This window comes from Nerophis ophidion, linkage group LG16, assembly GCF_033978795.1.
Source record: "Nerophis ophidion isolate RoL-2023_Sa linkage group LG16, RoL_Noph_v1.0, whole genome shotgun sequence".
In the NCBI taxonomy this organism is placed as follows: Eukaryota; Metazoa; Chordata; class Actinopteri; order Syngnathiformes; family Syngnathidae; genus Nerophis; species Nerophis ophidion.
The window spans coordinates 22,522,354-22,540,676 of NC_084626.1; the positions used below are offsets into that span (position 1 = coordinate 22,522,354).

At 40.4% G+C, this 18,323-nt stretch overlaps 2 protein-coding genes and 1 long non-coding RNA gene across 7 annotated transcripts in view; 1 reads left to right on the forward strand and 2 right to left on the reverse strand.

The window, feature by feature from the left end:
• Positions 1 to 4,352, reverse strand: part of LOC133535158 (uncharacterized) — a 122,713-nt gene extending 118,361 nt beyond the window's left edge. For both annotated transcript variants that reach the window (XR_009802164.1, XR_009802165.1), the window contains exon 1: positions 3,722 to 4,352. This is a non-coding gene — a long non-coding RNA (uncharacterized LOC133535158). The remainder of the gene's footprint in view (positions 1 to 3,721) is intronic.
• glrx (glutaredoxin (thioltransferase)) lies at positions 3,732 to 16,232 on the forward strand. 2 transcript variants are annotated; one of them, XM_061874707.1, is made up of 3 exons: positions 3,732 to 3,973; positions 8,892 to 9,023; positions 14,330 to 14,562. In XM_061874707.1, the coding sequence occupies exons 1-2, from the start codon at positions 3,767 to 3,769 to the stop codon at positions 9,003 to 9,005; spliced, it is 321 nt and encodes a 106-aa protein (XP_061730691.1). In that variant the 5' UTR covers positions 3,732 to 3,766; the 3' UTR covers positions 9,006 to 9,023; positions 14,330 to 14,562. The 2 variants fall into 2 exon arrangements, with proteins under 2 accessions (XP_061730691.1, XP_061730690.1); XM_061874706.1 differs by lacking the exon at positions 14,330 to 14,562 and adding an exon at positions 14,599 to 16,232 and having other exon boundaries at positions 3,733 to 3,973.
• The window catches only part of rhobtb3 (Rho related BTB domain containing 3), an 87,867-nt gene continuing 81,232 nt past the window's right edge, over positions 11,689 to 18,323 (reverse strand). Inside the window, exons 13-14 of one of the 3 annotated variants that reach the window (XR_009802162.1) lie at positions 12,311 to 14,738; positions 11,689 to 12,134 (exon numbers count right to left, since the gene is read on the reverse strand). Coding sequence is in view for 2 of the 3 variants with exons in the window: in XM_061874705.1 (XP_061730689.1) it covers positions 14,620 to 14,738 (119 nt within the window). In the remaining variant the exon portion in view is untranslated. Of the gene's footprint in view, positions 14,739 to 18,323 lie in introns of all 3 variants that reach the window. The other 2 variants (XM_061874705.1, XM_061874704.1) reach the window with 2 other exon arrangements.

An 18,323-nucleotide genomic window follows, 5' to 3' on the forward strand; every position in this document is an offset into this window, starting at 1 on the left:
GGAATTCTGTCTTCTATTGTGAGTCGCATGTTTCTTTAAGATGTCTTGCATCATACTATTAATGACCAATGAGATGCCTTCAACTTACATCTCATTCACACTTACAGTGCATCCACTTTATCCATCCATCCATTTTCTACTTGTCCCTTTTGTGTGCTCCAGAAATACAATGCTAAGAAAAAGTGTAGACAGAAAAAGAGAACGGACGCATTTTGGTGTAAAAAGTCAAGATGAAGGTGAAGTTATAACACTGAAACACCCTCAGGAAGAGCTGCTTTAACACATGGCTAGCTAGCGAGCGGCTAACATCCATCCAGTCTGCAGTGTTTTAGCTACTTCTAAATCACCAATCCTCGTCTCCATGGTGACAAATAAGTAAGTTTCTTACAAGTACCATTATCACTGCAGGACGAGGAATAGCTAAACATGCTTCACTACACAGCGTAGGAGGATACAATAGCTCACCACCGTCACAATGTAAACAAATGTCATGGGTGGATCTACACCTGACATCCACTGTAATGATACCAAGTACAAGAGTGTATCTAGTCGATACTACTACGATTACATGGATTTATTTTTTGAATTTTTTATCATATTTCCTTTTTTTTTTTTTAATTACCGGTATGTTTATTATTTTATGATTATAAATTCAGTAAATATGTTCCTGGACACATGAGGATTTTGAATATGACCAATGTATAATCCTGTAACTGGGGGATGGCGAGGGTTCCTGGTTCGATGCCCAGCTTTTACCAACCTCGTCATGTCCGTTGTGTCCTTGAACAAGACACTTCACCGTTGCTCCTGATGGGTTGTGGTTAGGGCCTTGCATGGCAGCTCCTGCCATCAGTGTGTGAATGTGTGAACATAGAAATAGTGTCAAAGCGCTTTGAGTACCTTGAAGTAGGGCTGGGCGATATGGACTTTTATTAATATGTGGTTATGTTTAGGCCATGTGACCATACATCATATATATGTGCATATTTGGCCTTAGCCTTGAATGAACACTTGATGCATATAATGACAGCAGTATGATGATTCTATGTGTCTACATTCAAACATTCTTCTTCATCCTGCATTAATATATGCTACTTTTAAACTTCCATGCAGAGAGGAAAATCACAACTAAGTCAGTTTAGCAAAAGTGTATTTATTAAACAGTTAAGCAGTGGCACAAACATTCATTGCATTTCAAAACAGAAAGGGCAAGATTGTCAGAGACATTTTAAAACAAGCTAGTATTGCACTAAAACTCAATTAAAGTGCACTTTTTGTACAGAAGGCCACTACAATAGTTAAAAACAAATAAAGTGCTATTTTGTGCTTGATGTTTCAATAACTGTCAAATAAAGATGAGCTGCCTAAAAAGAAGTCACATAGTGTATGTCCTTCGCTATGTGGTAGGTTCCTGCAGACCTTATGTCCTTCTGTTGTTGACTATTTGTTTAATACGCTGTTGATGTGGAAATGGAAGATGACAGGATCAATTGGGTCAGTGCTGGTTACTTGGGTATTTTGTGGGTGTGGCACTGGAGATGTTGACATGTGAGTTTCAAGCACTCTTCATTCTCGAGCAGGTGACTTTTTGAATGATGCTACAAATTAGCAGTAATGCTACTTTTTGTAACAAAGCTTTTGCTGCATACTTGACTTTTTGATTGATTGATTGATACTTTTATTAGTAGATTGCACAGTTCAGTACATATTCCGTACAATTGACCACTAAAAGGTAACACCCCAATAAGTTTTTCAACTTGTTTAAGTCGGGGTCCACGTTCATCAATTCATGGTACAAATATATACTATCAGCATAATACAGTCATCACACAAGTTAATCATCATAGTATATACATTCAATTATTTATCCATCCATCCATCCATTTTCTACCGCTTATTCCCTTTTTGGGGTCGCTGGCGCCTATCTCAGCTACAATCGGGCGGAAGGCGGGTTACACCCTGGACAAGTCGCCACCTCATTGCAGGGCTGAATTATTGACATTATTTACAATCCGGGGGGTGGGATGAGGAGCTTTGGTTGATATCAGTACTTCAGTCATCAACAATTGCATCAACAGAGACATGTGGACATTGAAAGAGTGTAGGTGTGACTTAGTAGGATATGTACAGCCAGCAGAGAACATAGTCAGTTCACATAGCATAAGAACAAGTATATACATTACAAATACATTTGATTATTTACATTAGGTTATTTACAATCCGGGGAGATGGGATGTGAATGGAGGAGGGTGTTAGTAAAGTGTTGAAGTTGCCTGGAGGTGTTGTTTTAGAGCACTTTTGAAGGAGGATAGAGATGCACTTACTTTTATACCTGTTGGGAGTGCATTCCACATTGATGTGGCATAGAAGGAGAATGAGTTAAGACCTTTGTTAGATCGGAATCTGGGTTTAACGTGGTTTGTGGAGCTCCCCCTGGTGTTGTGGTTATGGCGGTTAAGGAAGTAGTTTGACAGAGAGAAAAGATGTTATTTAAAGGCCTACTGAAATGAGATGTTCTTATTTAAACGGGGATAGCAGCTCCATTCTATGTGTCATACTTCATCATTTCGCCATATTGCCATATTTTTGCTGAAAGGATTTAGTAGAGAACATCGACGATAGAGTTCGCAACTTTTGGTTGCTAATAAAAAAAACCTTGCCTGTACCGGAAGTAGCAGACGATGTGCGCGTGACGTCACGGGTTGTGGAGCTCCTCACGTCTGAACATTGTTTATAATCATGGCCACCAGCAGCGAGAGCAATTCGGACCGAGAAAGCAACAATTTCCCCATTAATTTGAGCGAGGATGAAAGATTTGTGGATGAGGAAAGTGAGAGTGAAGGGCTAGAAAAAAAAAGACGAGGGCCGTGGGAGCGATTCAGATGTTATTAGACACATTTACTAAAATAATTCTGGAAAATCCCTTATCTGCTTATTGTGTTATTAGTGTTTCAGTGAGATTATATGGTTGACCTGAAAGTCAGAGGGGTGTGGCCACGGGTGTGGTGACCGCCAGTGTCTTTGATGGAAGCCACGTTTCTCCATGAGGCAAGGCAGCCGGGCTGAGATAATTTTTTCCCCCTCCTCCACGGTGGAAGCATCCAACGGTCGGGGGCGGCTGTTGGGAAGAGGCAAGAGAGTCCGCAGCTGCAGGTGCACGAGGAACGACGCAAGCTCTCCGCTCATAACTATGGTAAGAGCTGACTTAATACCGCCATTTTTTCACCGAAACCTGCCGGTTGACATGTGGTAGGGAACCATGTTCGCTTGACTAATCTGTTCCATAGTAAAGCGTCACGTATCTTTCGGGGATGTAAACAAGGAAACACCAGCTGTGTTTGTGTGGCTAAAGGCGGCCGCAATACACCGCTTCCCACCTACAGCTTTCTTCTTTGACGTCTCCATTATTAATTGAACAAATTACAAAAGATTCAGCAACACAGATGTCCAGAATATTGTGGAATTATGTGATTAAAGCAGACGAATTATGGCTGGGATCGCTGCTGGATCAAAATGTCCGCTACAATCCGTGACGTCATGCGGTCGCGTCATCATACCGCGACGTTTTCAACAGGATACTTCGCATGTAATTTTAAAATTGCAATTTAGTAAACTAAAGCGGCCGTATTGGCATGTGTTGCAATGTTAATATTTCATCATTGATATATAAACTATGAGACTGCGTGGTCGCTAGTAGTGGCTTTCAGTTAATGAGACCGACCTTGTCCTCGGAGCTCCTCCTTCCCGCCTCTTGTCTCAGTCCAAGATGGCGGCGCAGTTCGTGCAGACCAAGCTGAAAGGCGACAAAGTGGTGATGTTCATCAAGCCCACGTGTTCCTACTGCGTCCTGGCCAAGGAGGTGTTGTCCAAGTACAAGTTGAAGCCGGGACACCTGGAGTGTGTGGACATCAGCGCGCGCAAAGACATGAGCAGCATGCAGGACTACTTCCTGGAGCTGACCGGGGCGAGAACCGTGAGTAGTCATTCTCACTCTCACACTAACTCTAACTCTAACTCCACACTTTCATCGCCACACTTGCAGTCCCGGCGAGGATGTTGGAGGTGCGCTGAGATGTTTGTAGTCAAAGAAGTGACCATATGTCTTCTTCACTTGCCAGCCCGGCTACTTTCTACTGCGCATGCGCCTCGTGGCGAGCCACTTGAAGACAAAAAGCCTCCGCGATCACGAAAAAATACAGTTAGCTTCGTCCGTATTGAAGGTAGTCGTTAAGTGTAAAGTGCGCACTCTTTTTGTAATCACGTCTTGTACTTTTTGTAACTTATGTGGCTGTGCTTTGAATAAATATCCAAACTAGAATAGGAAATGTATATGCCGTAAATTGACCGCCGTATTTCCCTCGGACTGTCGCGAAATGCTGTGAAAACTAGTCACTGCGATTGTTTTTTTTATATATATATAAACTTTTATTTATAAATGGCAACATTTACAAACAGTTGAGAAATAATAATCAAAATAAATCCAAAAAACAGTACAGAATAGCGCCCGCGGGTTGTAAACACCGCGATTATGTTTGCTTGCTACTTTTTCTCCTGTTGCTATAATGTAATTATTCATCCATCTATCCATCCATTTTCCGAAATTAAAGTTATTTGTCAAATGAAATAATGTTGCCTACATAACATACATTGTAAAATGCATACTCTTTTTGTAATCACGTCTTGTCCTATTTGTAAATTATGGGGCTGTGCTTTGAATAAATATCCAAACAAAGTAGAAGAGGAAATGTTTATGCTGTAAATTGACCACCGTATTTCCCTCGGACTGTCAAGTAATGTTGGAAAAACTATCCATCCATCCTCTTCCGTTTATCCAAGGTTGGGTCGCGGGGGCAGCAGCCTAAGCTTTCCTCTCCTCAGCCACTTGGTCCAGCTCTTCCTTGGGGAACCCGAGGCGTTCCCAGGCCAGCCAGGAGACATAGTCTACCCAACGTGTCCTGGGTCTTGCCCGTAACCTCCTACCAGTCAGACGTGCCCTAAACACCTCCCGAGGGAGGCGTTCAGGTGGCATCCTGACCAGAGGCTGTGAAAACTAGTCACAGCTGTTATACAAACCCTGTTTCCATATGAGTTGGGAAATGGTGTTAGATGTAAATATAAATAGAATACAATGATTTGCAAATCCTTTTCAAGCCATATTCAGTTGAATATGCTACAAAGACAACATATTTCATGTTCAAACTGAACCTTTTTTTTGTGCAAATAATCATTAACTTTAGAATTTGATGCCAGCAACACGTGACAAAGAAGTTGGGAAAGGTGGCAATAAATACTGATAAAGTTGAGGAATGCTCATCAAACACTTATTTGGAACATCCCACAGGTGTGCAGGCTAATTGGGAACAGGTGGGTGCCATGATTGGCTATAAAAACAGCTTCCCAAAAAATGCTCAGTCTTTCACAAGAAAGGATGGGGCGAGGTACACCCCTTTGTCCACAACTGCGTGAGCAAATAGTCAAACAGTTTAAGAACAACCTTTCTCAAAGTGACATTGCAAGAAATTTAGGGATTTCAACATCTACGCTCCATAATATCATCAAAAGGTTCAGAGAATCTGGAGAAATCACTCCACGTAAGCAGCATGGCCGGAAACCAACATTGAATGACCGTGACCTTCCATCCCTCAGACGGCACTGTATCAAAAACCGACATCAATCTCTAAATGATATCTCCACATGGGCTCAGGAACACTTCAGTAAAAACCACTGTCACTAAATACAGTTTGTCGCTACATCTGTAAGTGCAAGTTAAAACTCTACTATGCAAAGCGAAAGCCATTTATCAACAACATCCAGAAACGCTGCCGGCTTCTCTGGGCCCGAGATCATCTAAGATGGACTGATGCAAAGTGGAAAAGTGTTCTGTGGTCTGACGTGTCCACATTTCAAATGGTTTTTGGAAATATTCGACATCGTGTCATCCGGACCAAAGGGGAAGCGAACCATCCAGACTGTTATCCATGCAAAGTTGAAAAGCCAACATGTGTGATGGTATGGGGGTGCATTAGTGCCCAAGGCATGGGTAACTTACACATCTGTGAAGGCACCATTAATGCTGAAAGGTACATACAGGTTTTGGAAAAATAAAAGCAGCCAATTAAGCGCCGTCTTTTTCATGGACGCCCCTGCTTATTTCTGCAAGACAATGCCAAGCCACATTCAGCACGTGTTACAACAGCGTGGCTTTGTAAAAAAGGAGTGCGGGTACTTTCCTGGCCCGCCTGCAGTCCAGACCTGTCTCCCATGGAAAATGTGTGGTGCATTATGAAGCGTAAAATATGACAGCGGAGACCCCGGACTGTTGAAGGACTGAAGCTCTACATAAAACAAGAATGGGAAAGAATTCCACTTTCAGAACTTCAACAATTAGATTCCTCACTTCCCAAACGTTTATTGAGTGTTGTTAAAAGAAAAGGTGATGTAACACAGTGGTGAACATGCCCTTTCCCAACTACTTTGGCACGTGTTGCAGCCATGAAATTCTAAGTTAAATATTATTTGCAAAAAAAAATAGTTTGAGTTTGAACATCAAATATGTTGTCTTTGTAGCATATTCAACTGAATATGGCTTGAAAAGGATTTGCAAATCATTGTATTCTGTTTATATTTACATCTAACACAATTTCCCAACTCATATGGAAACGGGGTTTGTAGGTTTGCTTGTTACTTTTTATCTTGTTGCTAAAATCAAATGTTTAATTCCTAAATTAAAGTATTTTCTCAAATGCTTACATAACATACATTTTAAAATGCGTACTTTTTTTTTGTAATCTCATCTTGTCCTATTCATAACTTATGTGGCTGTGCTTTTGAATAAATATCCAAACAAACTAGAACAGGAAATGTCTATGCTGCAAATTGAGCGCCGTACTAACCTCGGACTGTCGGGATAAGCTGGGAAAAGTTGTCACCGCTATTATGTATGCTTGCTACTTCTGCGTCACAAGTGACGTCTCGTTGCTAAAATAAAATTATTCCCAAATTAAAGGTCCATCCATCCATTTTCTACTGCGGGGGGATCACTGGGGCCTATCTCAGCTGCATTTGGGCGGAAGGCGGTGTACACCCTGGACAAGTCGCCATCTCTTTATTTTTCAAATTAAATAATGCATGCTATCAAATTATTTGAACGCTAGAAAAGTGCATTTTATAACATACTCTATTTCCTTGAATTGCTGCCGGGGCGCAAATTAATTTGAAACCTCTTCTCACTCCGGCGTTTACCAACGGCATACGGCAAATTTAGGCCTGTGCTTATAAATTTGAGTGTGATGTAAGGATACCATCATGAAAAGCACATTTAATAAAAAAAAATGTTATTCTGGTCTTACCTTTACTTATAAATGAAGTCCATGAGCAGCTCCTTCTGATCAAAAGCATCGATACCTTGTTTATAGAAGTCTTCCTTATCTTTCTTCAGTTTTAAAAGTCTCTTCGTCTCGATGGAGATCTTCCTTTATTACCTCCTGTTTCGATTGAAAGTCCAGTTTAGAAAACTGTTTTATTTTAGATATGTAATCCTCCATGTTAAAAGTGCAAGCGAGAGGAAAAAATAAACGATCGCTGCTTGTTGTCACTTCTTCTGCAGCCGAGTAGTCGCAAGAAGGATCACTAGCGCCCTCTACCACCAGGAGGCGGGAGTCATTTAATGATTCATATTTGACACACGCAGCTACGGTATATTAATAAAACATAGCTGCTTACTGTTCTTTTTAGCATATTCAATAGCTTGGACCTTAAATCCTACTGAATAGCTCTTAATCTTCTTCACTTTATGCGATTTCAAATGATTGAAATCAGCCTCCTCCATTTTGAAAATGATGACAGGTGAAGTGTCACTCGTGACGTGACGAGTTTGACCCGGTGGAAATTCTAGACATGCACTAATAAAAATAATATTTTGCGAAAGGAGTTTGACCCGGCGTTAATCCTGAGCCGGCGGTAATGCTAAGCATGCGCTAATTATTTTGTGAAAGGAGTTTGACCCGGCAGTAATTCTAGGCAGGCACATACTATATACTATATACACATACTATATACTATATACACATACTATATACTATATACACATACTATATACTATATACACATACTATATACTATATACACATACTATATACTATATACACATACTATATACTATATACACATACTATATATTATATACACATACTATATACTATATACACATACTATATACTATATACACATACTATATACTATATAAACATACTATATACTATATACACATACTATATACTATATACAAATACTATATACTATATACACATACTATATATTATATACACATACTATATACTATATACACATACTATATACTATGTACACATACTATATACTATATACACATACTATATACTATATACACATACTATATACTATATACACATACTATATACTATATACACATACTATATACTATATACACATACTATATACTATATACACATACTATATACTATATACACATACTATATACTATATACACATACTATATACTATATACACATACTATATACTATATACTATATACACATACTATATACTATATACACATACTATATACTATATACACATACTATATACTATATACTATATACACATACTATATACTATATACACATACTATATACTATATACACATACTATATACCCGGCGGCAATTCAAGGAAATACGGTAATTCCACCTAACTATCCTGTTATGAATGTATACATAATGTTTGATCATTGAGCCTGAGTCCCGGTGCTCGTATTCATCAGCCACCTGACAACATTTTATTGGCACAGGTGCAATTATTCATTTATAAAAATAAGTGTCTTTCATTCATTCGCCCTCTTTCATTGGATTGTAGGTCCCCCGCGTTTTTATTGGCGAGGAGTGTATTGGCGGCGGCAGTGACGTGGAGGCGCTGCACGACAGTGGCCAGCTGAAGGGGATGCTGCAGTCCATCGGCGCCCTGCAGTGACCTCTGCTGGACCAGCAGGTGATGGACAGATTTAAGACAGGAGAACAATTGGACAAGTATTTGTGTGAACTTCCTTTTCAGCGTAGTCAACCTGTGGCTTTACTAAATATGACAAATGAAGACGCATCCTGCTGTGTAATGCAGCTACAGATGCATCGTTGTGGTCTTGGGGAATAGATTTACACTAGGGTGTCCAAACCACGGTCTGTGGGCCGCCGGTATTGTCAATTTGGCCCACGAGACAAGTTCCCGTGTGGAAAGTGTTCATATTACAGTATTTCCTTGTATTGCCGCTGGGGTACTAAATAATTTAAAACCTCTTCTCACTCCGGCGTTTACCAAAGGCATGCAGTAAAGGCAAGCCTGTGCTAATTATTTTAAAACTTTGACTCGGCGGGATTTCTAGACATGCGCTACTAATAATAATATTTTGCGAAAGGAGTTTGACCCGGCGTTAATCCTGAGCCGGCGGTAATGCTAAGCATGCGCTAATTATTTTGTGAAAGGAGTTTGACCTGGCAGTAATTCTAGGCAGGCACATACTATATACTATATACACATACTATATACTATATACACATACTATATACTATATACACATACTATATACTATATACACATACTATATACTATATACTATATACACATACTATATACTATATACACATACTATATACTATATACACATACTATATACTATATACTATATACACATACTATATACTATATACACATACTATATACTATATACACATACTATATACTATATACACATACTATATACTATATACACATACTATATACTATATACACATACTATATACTATATACACATACTATATACTATATACACATACTATATACTATATACACATACTATATACTATATACACATACTATATACTATATACACATACTATATACTATATACACATACTATATACTATGTACACATACTATATACTATATACACATACTATATACACATACTATATACTATATACACATACTATATACTATATACACATACTATATACTATATACACACACTATATACTATATACACACACTATATACTCATACTATATACTATATACACATACTATATACACATACTATATACTATATACACATACTATATACCCGGCGGCAATTCAAGGAAATACAGTGCATTCAAATATCCAGGGACTACTGCGCCGTCATCTTGGGGATAATGTAAGAAAGTGGCCACAGACTATGATGAGTACATTCTTTCAAGCACATCATTTACTTATGACCTAATCCGAACAACCTTTCCTCGTCATGAAGCAGCAGGAAAAAACAATTCAACCTTGCACAAAACGTCAACACACATACAACATAACTTGTTCACTGAACGTTCCATCTCCACAAAAAATGTGGAGTTCCACCCATTTAAATGCATTGCAAGGCATGATGGGAATAATGCCAAACACTCCCCGCACTTATCCATGTTTGACTTTTAGCTGTCGGATGTTTCTGCTTGATTACAGAACTTTAAAGAGGTTGTCACGGAAGTAAACAAAGTAGGAGTAGAACTTTCACATACTATTAACATTACATTTTGTTAATAATTAATGATGTACAGTACAGGCCACCTCCTCCTCATTCATCTTTATTTCCATGACTATTTACATTGTAGATTGTCACATCAAAACTATCAATGAACACACGTGGAGTTATGTACTTCACAAAAAATAGCTAAAAACATGTTTTATATTCTACTTTCTTCAAAATAGCCACCCTTTGCTCTGATTTCTTTTTTGCACATTCTTGGCATTCTCTCCATGAGCTTGAAGGGCTGAAAGTGTTTCCACTTCACAGGTGTGTTTGAAGCTCATGGAGAGAATGTCAAGAATGTGCAAAACAGTACTTCAATCAAAGGGTGGCTACTTTGAAGAAAGTAGAATATAAAACAGGTTTTCAGTGAAGTACATAACTCCACATGTGTTCATTCATAGTTTGGATGTGACAATGTACAATGTAAATAGTCATGAAATAAAGATGATTGAGGAGTGGGTGTGGCCTGTACTGTACATCCATCCATCCATTTTCTACCGCTTATTCCCTTTCGGGGTCGCGGGGGGCGCTGGCGCCTATCTCAGCTACAATCGGGCGGAAGGCAGGGTACACCCTGGACAAGTCGCCACCTCATCGCAGGGCCAACACAGATAGACAGACAACATTCAGAGTTTGCATGTTCTCCCCGTGAATGCGTGGGTTCCCTCCGGGTACTCCGGCTTCCTCCCACTTCCAAAGACATGCACCTGGGGATAGGTTGATTGGCAACACTAAATTGGCCTGTACTGTACATATTATATGAAAACATATACAGTTATTTTGCTTGCTTTCGGCCCCTGGACAAATTTTTTATTGGCCCAATGTGGCCCCCCGTAAAAAAACAAAGTTTGGACATCCCCGCTTTCCACCTTCTTAATGACTGCAGGAGCTCATCCAATCAGACGACATCCTTAAAATGATGTCAGAGTAGTATGTTAATGGAAGAAGATGTTTATTTGAAGTCAGGTGATGTACATCTGCTGGCACACCACCAGGGGTCGCTGCTGGGGTCAGCGTCACCACACTTTCACTCCACTCTTTTAGCTGCATTTTGAATTTTGTTTTGCACAAAGATTGTTCTTCCCAGACCTTTTTAAAAGGTGAATCAACATTGTCTTTCTTCACTGTGGTCAAAGGTGCTATTTAGAAGCAGATATTGTTCACCTTAATAATCTTATGCTAATTGTAGCTCAAATAAATGATAGAGAAAAACGCCCTAATCTTGGAGTGATATGCTAATTATAATCTAATCATACAAATATGTCAATTAGCTAGCATTTACCGTATGTTCCGGACTAAAGAGCGCACCGCTATATAACCCGCACCCACTACATTTTAGATAGATTTACACAAAGATTTTTGTAAATGTTTATTTACATACATAATTGTTTCCAAATAGTGCCTGTGACAAGGCAGTAAAAGGGGTGATCAAACAAAACAGAAGTCATGGTCATGGACCCACTAGCGGCGGGAGCTAGCTCTCCAATCAGCTAACCAGACCTAATAGCTCTGCGGTGACGGTTTGGTGAATTTACCGAGGAATTTGTGAAACTGAAACAATACAAAAATAATGCTATTGTAAGTTAATAACACTGGTACTCATAAATGTGTTAGCATATTAGATAACGCAAGCGTCACTACAAATATGCATGAAAACACTCCTACAGACATCACACATGGGACAGATTAGTAAGTATGAATTGTTTTAGTTATATTGTAAAACTTACAAATGTTGCTTGGAATGATGAATGAAGAATCCATACGAGTAGAACCGCTATGGATGGCTTAATGACAGAGCGGAAATTCCAGGACTGAGTGGAAGGACACTGCAGCACCTGCAGTGAGCAAACTCATCCAAAAGATGGCGCCAGAGCACAAACACACCTTAGCAGTGCGTTTGTGCTCTTTTTTTTTTTTTAAGGTTTTGCATCATGGCCGTCTGCAGAGAAAAATCCATGAATTAGCCGCACCGTTCAAAACATAGGAGAAAAGTAGCGGTTTATAGTCCGGAATTTACGGTATGTCTTCCTGGCCTCACTACCACCTCTTCTGGCTAAAAGCAGGAATTGCAACCATAGGTGGGCTAGCATTAGCTGGTTAGCATGCTAACCCAAAACAAACTTGATGACTTCCTGTTGACATTTTAGGTTTGGTTCTTGTCATGCTTGTACATAGCACCTCTTGAATGAACAGCATGTATTATATTAGCCTCTTGGAAAATATCAGTCAAACAAAGGTAAAAAAAATAACACACTCTTGAAATATAAAAAAAATAAATATATATATATTACAAAAATAATTGCAGCACCAATGAATCATAAATAATAGTAGAAACCGAGCAAAATAGTGTAGAACTAACCAGAGGCATTGTGGTTTCACCAGGATATTCTTCTGACTATTAGATTTATTTCTTAAATACAAATGTACAGTCGTCCTTCGTTTATCCCCATTAATTGGTTCCGGACATAACCGCCATTTCCCCAAAATAGGAATCATTAATTACAAATCTAATATTTTCATAGCTCCTACATAAAAACACTGTTTACAATTTCCTGAAGTGCTTTTCAACATTATTAGAGCCCTCAAGACATAAAAAGAACACCTTTTAATCCAAAACAGCACAACTGTGGTACACCAAAGAAGTCTGTAAATACGGAGCACATATGGGTACTATTGTTGCAGGAGCCAGAAACTGTACAAATACTTCTTAAATAACACCTCTGCATAACTAGGCCTACTATGCTACTGTATTGTAACTTTGGTCATTATTGTGGTAGTTTGTGTTTTCTAAGGTGGTAGTTGGTGGAAAAAGTATGAGAACCACTGCATTGCCATGTGAGCCAATCAGGGGCCACGATACTGAACAGGGCACTCTGATTGGTTCAATCTCCTTTAGTGGTCAATCTTAGTTTATTTAGCCATTTTTATGCTTAATTTAGGATTTAAACATGTAGAATAGGCTTTTAAAACGTGTATCTGCGCATGAACTAACACCCTTTAATCACCTTTACACTCTTTTAGGCCAATATAGTCATGCTAGCTGAGGCTGAGTCACCATACTGAACACTCTGTTTGGTCTCCTTAAGTGGCCGCTACTCATTTATTTTGCCATTTTTATGCTTAATTGTGGATTATGCCCCAAAAAAACAACTATCTGCGATGTGACTAAGGACGACTGTACATGATTCATCTTTTAGATTTGAATTTATGTGCTAAGCAACACCTTGATTCCATCGTTAACGTTGCATCCAGAAAGTATTTACAGCGCTTCACCCCCCCCCCCCCCCTCCTCCCCCATGTTCAAAAAGGCTCGAGGCGGCCAATGGTGGATCAACAAAGTGTTGAGCAGAGGCTGTGAATACTTACGCATGTTATTTTTATTCGAAAAAATTAAAAAACAAACTTTCACATCGTCATGATGGGGTATTGTTTGTAGAATTTTGAGGATCATCATTTTGGAATAAGGCCATACCATAACAAAATACTGAAAAAGTGAAGCGCCGTGAATACTTTCTGAATGTGCTGTATTTCCAGAAGAACGTCTGACTCCACGCTAACCGAATGAATGTGACGCCATGTGGTTAAATCATCAAATGTCTTGTAGTTTGGTTAAATCATCAAATGTCTTGTAGTTTGGTTAAATCATCAAATGTCTTGTAGTTTGGTTCCATTAAATGTCAGCCAAATCAATCAAGTGGAAGAGAACAGAAGACTGATGGCTGTCACATCTCTCCACGTTAATAAAGGTCACTGCTCTGCTGAATGAGATGCAAATGAAGCCACTTGACAAGTCCGTCCCCTTTGATGGCGGCGCTACACACTAAAAAACCCACTAGAGCTTCCTGCTGCGGGTCCACGGTGAAGTCCGCTTATTGTTTGAAGGACGAGATGTTATTTCCACATCTTCCACGGGGCAGTCATGTGGAATGTCACTGCTGTCTCTCTCTTACAAAATAATAATAATAATAATAATAATAATGGTCTTACTGTGTCCTTGTGTTTCCCTGCATGATAGTCCTGTGGCGTCCAGGTGAGGTCACATGACCACGCAGCGAGACTTGCGTAGTTTGCGACGCCGCTGCTGATAGTCGCTGAGCTCCTGCAGATATCCTCTGGACGGCCAGCGCAGTCTCTCCACCTGCTCCCGCTCCTCCTCTGCAACACACCTCCATCTTTACTCTCCACCTGCTCCCGCTCCTCCTCTGCAACACACCTCCATCTTTACTCTCCACCTGCTCCCGCTCCTCCTCTGCAACACACCTCCATCTTTACTCTCCACCTGCTCCCGCCCCTCCTCTGCAACACACCTCCATCTTTACTCTCCACCTGCTCCCGCTCCTCCTCTGCAACACACCTCCATCTTTACTCTCCACCTGCTCCCGCCCCTCCTCTGCAACACACCTCCATCTTTACTCTCCACCTGCTCCCGCTCCTCCTCTGCAACACACCTCCATCTTTACTCTCCACCTGCTCCCGCTCCTCCTCTGCAACACACCTCCATCTTTACTCTCCACCTGCTCCCGCCCCTCCTCTGCAACACACCTCCATCTTTACTCTCCACCTGCTCCCGCCCCTCCTCTGCAACACACCTCCATCTTTACTCTCCACCTGCTCCCGCCCCTCCTCTGCAACACACCTCCATCTTTACTCTCCACCTGCTCCTCCTCTGCAACACACCTCCATCTTTACTCTCCACCTGCTCCCGCTCCTCCTCTGCAACACACCTCCATCTTTACTCTCCACCTGCTCCCGCTCCTCCTCTGCAACACACCTCCATCTTTACTCTCCACCTGCTCCCGCCCCTCCTCTGCAACACACCTCCATCTTTACTCTCCACCTGCTCCCGCCCCTCCTCTGCAACACACCTCCATCTTTACTCTCCACCTGCTCCCGCCCCTCCTCTGCAACACACCTCCATCTTTACTCTCCACCTGCTCCTGCTCCTCCTCTGCAACACACCTCCATCTTTACTCTCCACCTGCTCCCGCTCCTCCTCTGCAACACACCTCCATCTTTACTCTCCACCTGCTCCCGCCCCTCCTCTGCAACACACCTCCATCTTTACTCTCCACCTGCTCCCGCTCCTCCTCTGCAACACACCTCCATCTTTACTCTCCACCTGCTCCCGCCCCTCCTCTGCAACACACCTCCATCTTTACTCTCCACCTGCTCCCGCTCCTCCTCTGCAACACACCTCCATCTTTACTCTCCACCTGCTCCCGCCCCTCCTCTGCAACACACCTCCATCTTTACTCTCCACCTGCTCCCGCCCCTCCTCTGCAACACACCTCCATCTTTACTCTCCACCTGCTCCCGCCCCTCCTCTGCAACACACCTCCATCTTTACTCTCCACCTGCTCCCGCTCCTCCTCTGCAACACACCTCCATCTTTACTCTCCACCTGCTCCCGCCCCTCCTCTGCAACACACCTCCATCTTTACTCTCCACCTGCTCCCGCTCCTCCTCTGCAACACACCTCCATCTTTACTCTCCACCTGCTCCCGCTCCTCCTCTGCAACACACCTCCATCTTTACTCTCCACCTGCTCCCGCCCCTCCTCTGCAACACACCTCCATCTTTACTCTCCACCGCCCGTCCAAAAACTACTTCTTTGCATGAAGGATGACAATAAAATATGCTAATCACAAATGTATTCCAAGCAGTTTATTCCCTCAACAACAGACGTGTATTGACATTATGAGAGCTGGCAGGCCTGTGGGTGTTTGTACAAATTAATACTGCTGACTACAAAACACTATTTCAGTAGAGATTGTGTGTGAATGCTAACTAAACATGCTAGTCTGATAGCGTCAGGTAAAAATAGGACATAACAGTATGTGTCAAGTAACAAACTATAAGACCAACATAATTCAAATCAGGAGTAGATGAATTCATTGTTAATATTGGAGTGGGCCTCAGGCTCCTCTGTAGTGGACAAGTTGGGCCCCAAGGTCACCAAGTTGAAGAAGTCCAGGGGCCGATTTATCAAGAGTCTTAGAGGGACATTTTACACTCAAGTCCTGAGAATTTGCCAAATTTAGTCCTACTCTCAAACTTAAGAATAAAATATATTTGTCAACGTTCTTAAGTGTAAGAATCACTCCTACTCTCCAACATTTTTAAGAGAGCTTCAGAAGTGGTTAGAGTTGCCAGCACTGAGGCCAGAGAGACCTGCGCCAACATCCAGGGAGCAGAAGGGCATTTATATTTATAACAATATTTATAAAAATATTCCAGAACTAGAAAATTCAGTTGGAAAATGTGAATGGACTGTTTTTGTATTGTGAGGCTTTTCAATCTAAGGTTGAATACTGACTTCTAGGACCTGACATTTGAAGAGTTAAACACACACGTTAAGTGTGTTAAGTGCACCAATAAAGTGCACACGTTATGTGCACAAACTGTGTATACGTGTGTCAAATAAGTGTAAATATATAAGTGAGTACAATAAGTGCATTAATCAAGTGCACAAGTTATGTGTAAATACATAAGTGTGTAAAATAAGTCCACTAACAAAGTGCACAATTACAACTGTGTACAATAAGTGCATTAATAAATTGCAGCAGAAGTCATGTGCACATATAGAAGTATGTCAAATAAGTGCACACGTGTGCTCACATATGAGCGACAAGTAAGTGCAAAAGTTGTGTGTTTATATACAGTAGGTGTGCAACATTAGTGCAAAGTTGTGTGTTTATATACAGTAGGAGTGCAACATTAGTGCAAAGTTGTGTGTTTATATACAGTAGGAGTGCAACATTAGTGCAAAGTTGTGTGTTTATATACAGTAGGAGTGCAACATTAGTGCACAAGTGTGCTCACACATAAGTATGTAAAAAAAGTGCACAAGTTATGTGCACAAATGAGTGCTTAAACTCCTCACTTGGAGATTTTTAGGATAAGTTAGGAACTCTTTGAGAGGATTCTCAGAATCTTTCATTTTGTTTTGTATTATTTTGTGGTTTCTTGTCAAAATATACACTGCCAATGTCCACTGAAATATTTATAAGATATTTCTTTATTCTTACACAAGGGATTCCTTTCCGTGATTGGTCATTTCTATGCAAACAGAAATGAAGTCAGCTAAAATTGTGTTTACGGCACATAGTAATGTTGTCATTCAGACACTTAAGTAATAGTAATGTCGACATTCAGAGACTTAAGTAATAGTAATGTTGTCATTCAGACACTTAAGTAATAGTAATGTCGACATTCAGAGACTTAAGTAATAGCAATGTTGTCATTCAGACACTTAAGTAATAGTAATGTCGACATTCAGACACTTAAGTAATAGTAATGTCGTCATTCAGAGACTTAAGTAATAGTAATGTTGTCATTCAGACACTTAAGTAATAGTAATGTTGTCATTCAGACACTTAAGTAATAGTAATGTCGACATTCAGACACTTAATAGTAATGTTGTCATTCGGAGACTTAAGTAATAGTAATGTCGACATTCAGACACTTAATAGTAATGTTGTCATTCAGAGACTTAAGTAATAGTAATGTTGTCATTCAGAGACTTAAGTAATAGTAATGTCGACATTCAGACACTTAAGTAATAGTAATGTCGACATTCAGACACTTAAGTAATAGTAATGTCGTCATTCAGACACTTAAGTAATAGTAATGTCGACATTCAGACACTTAAGTAATAGTAATGTTGTCATTCAGACACTTAAGTAATAGTAATGTCGTCATTCAGACACTTAAGTAATAGTAATGTCGACATTCAGACAC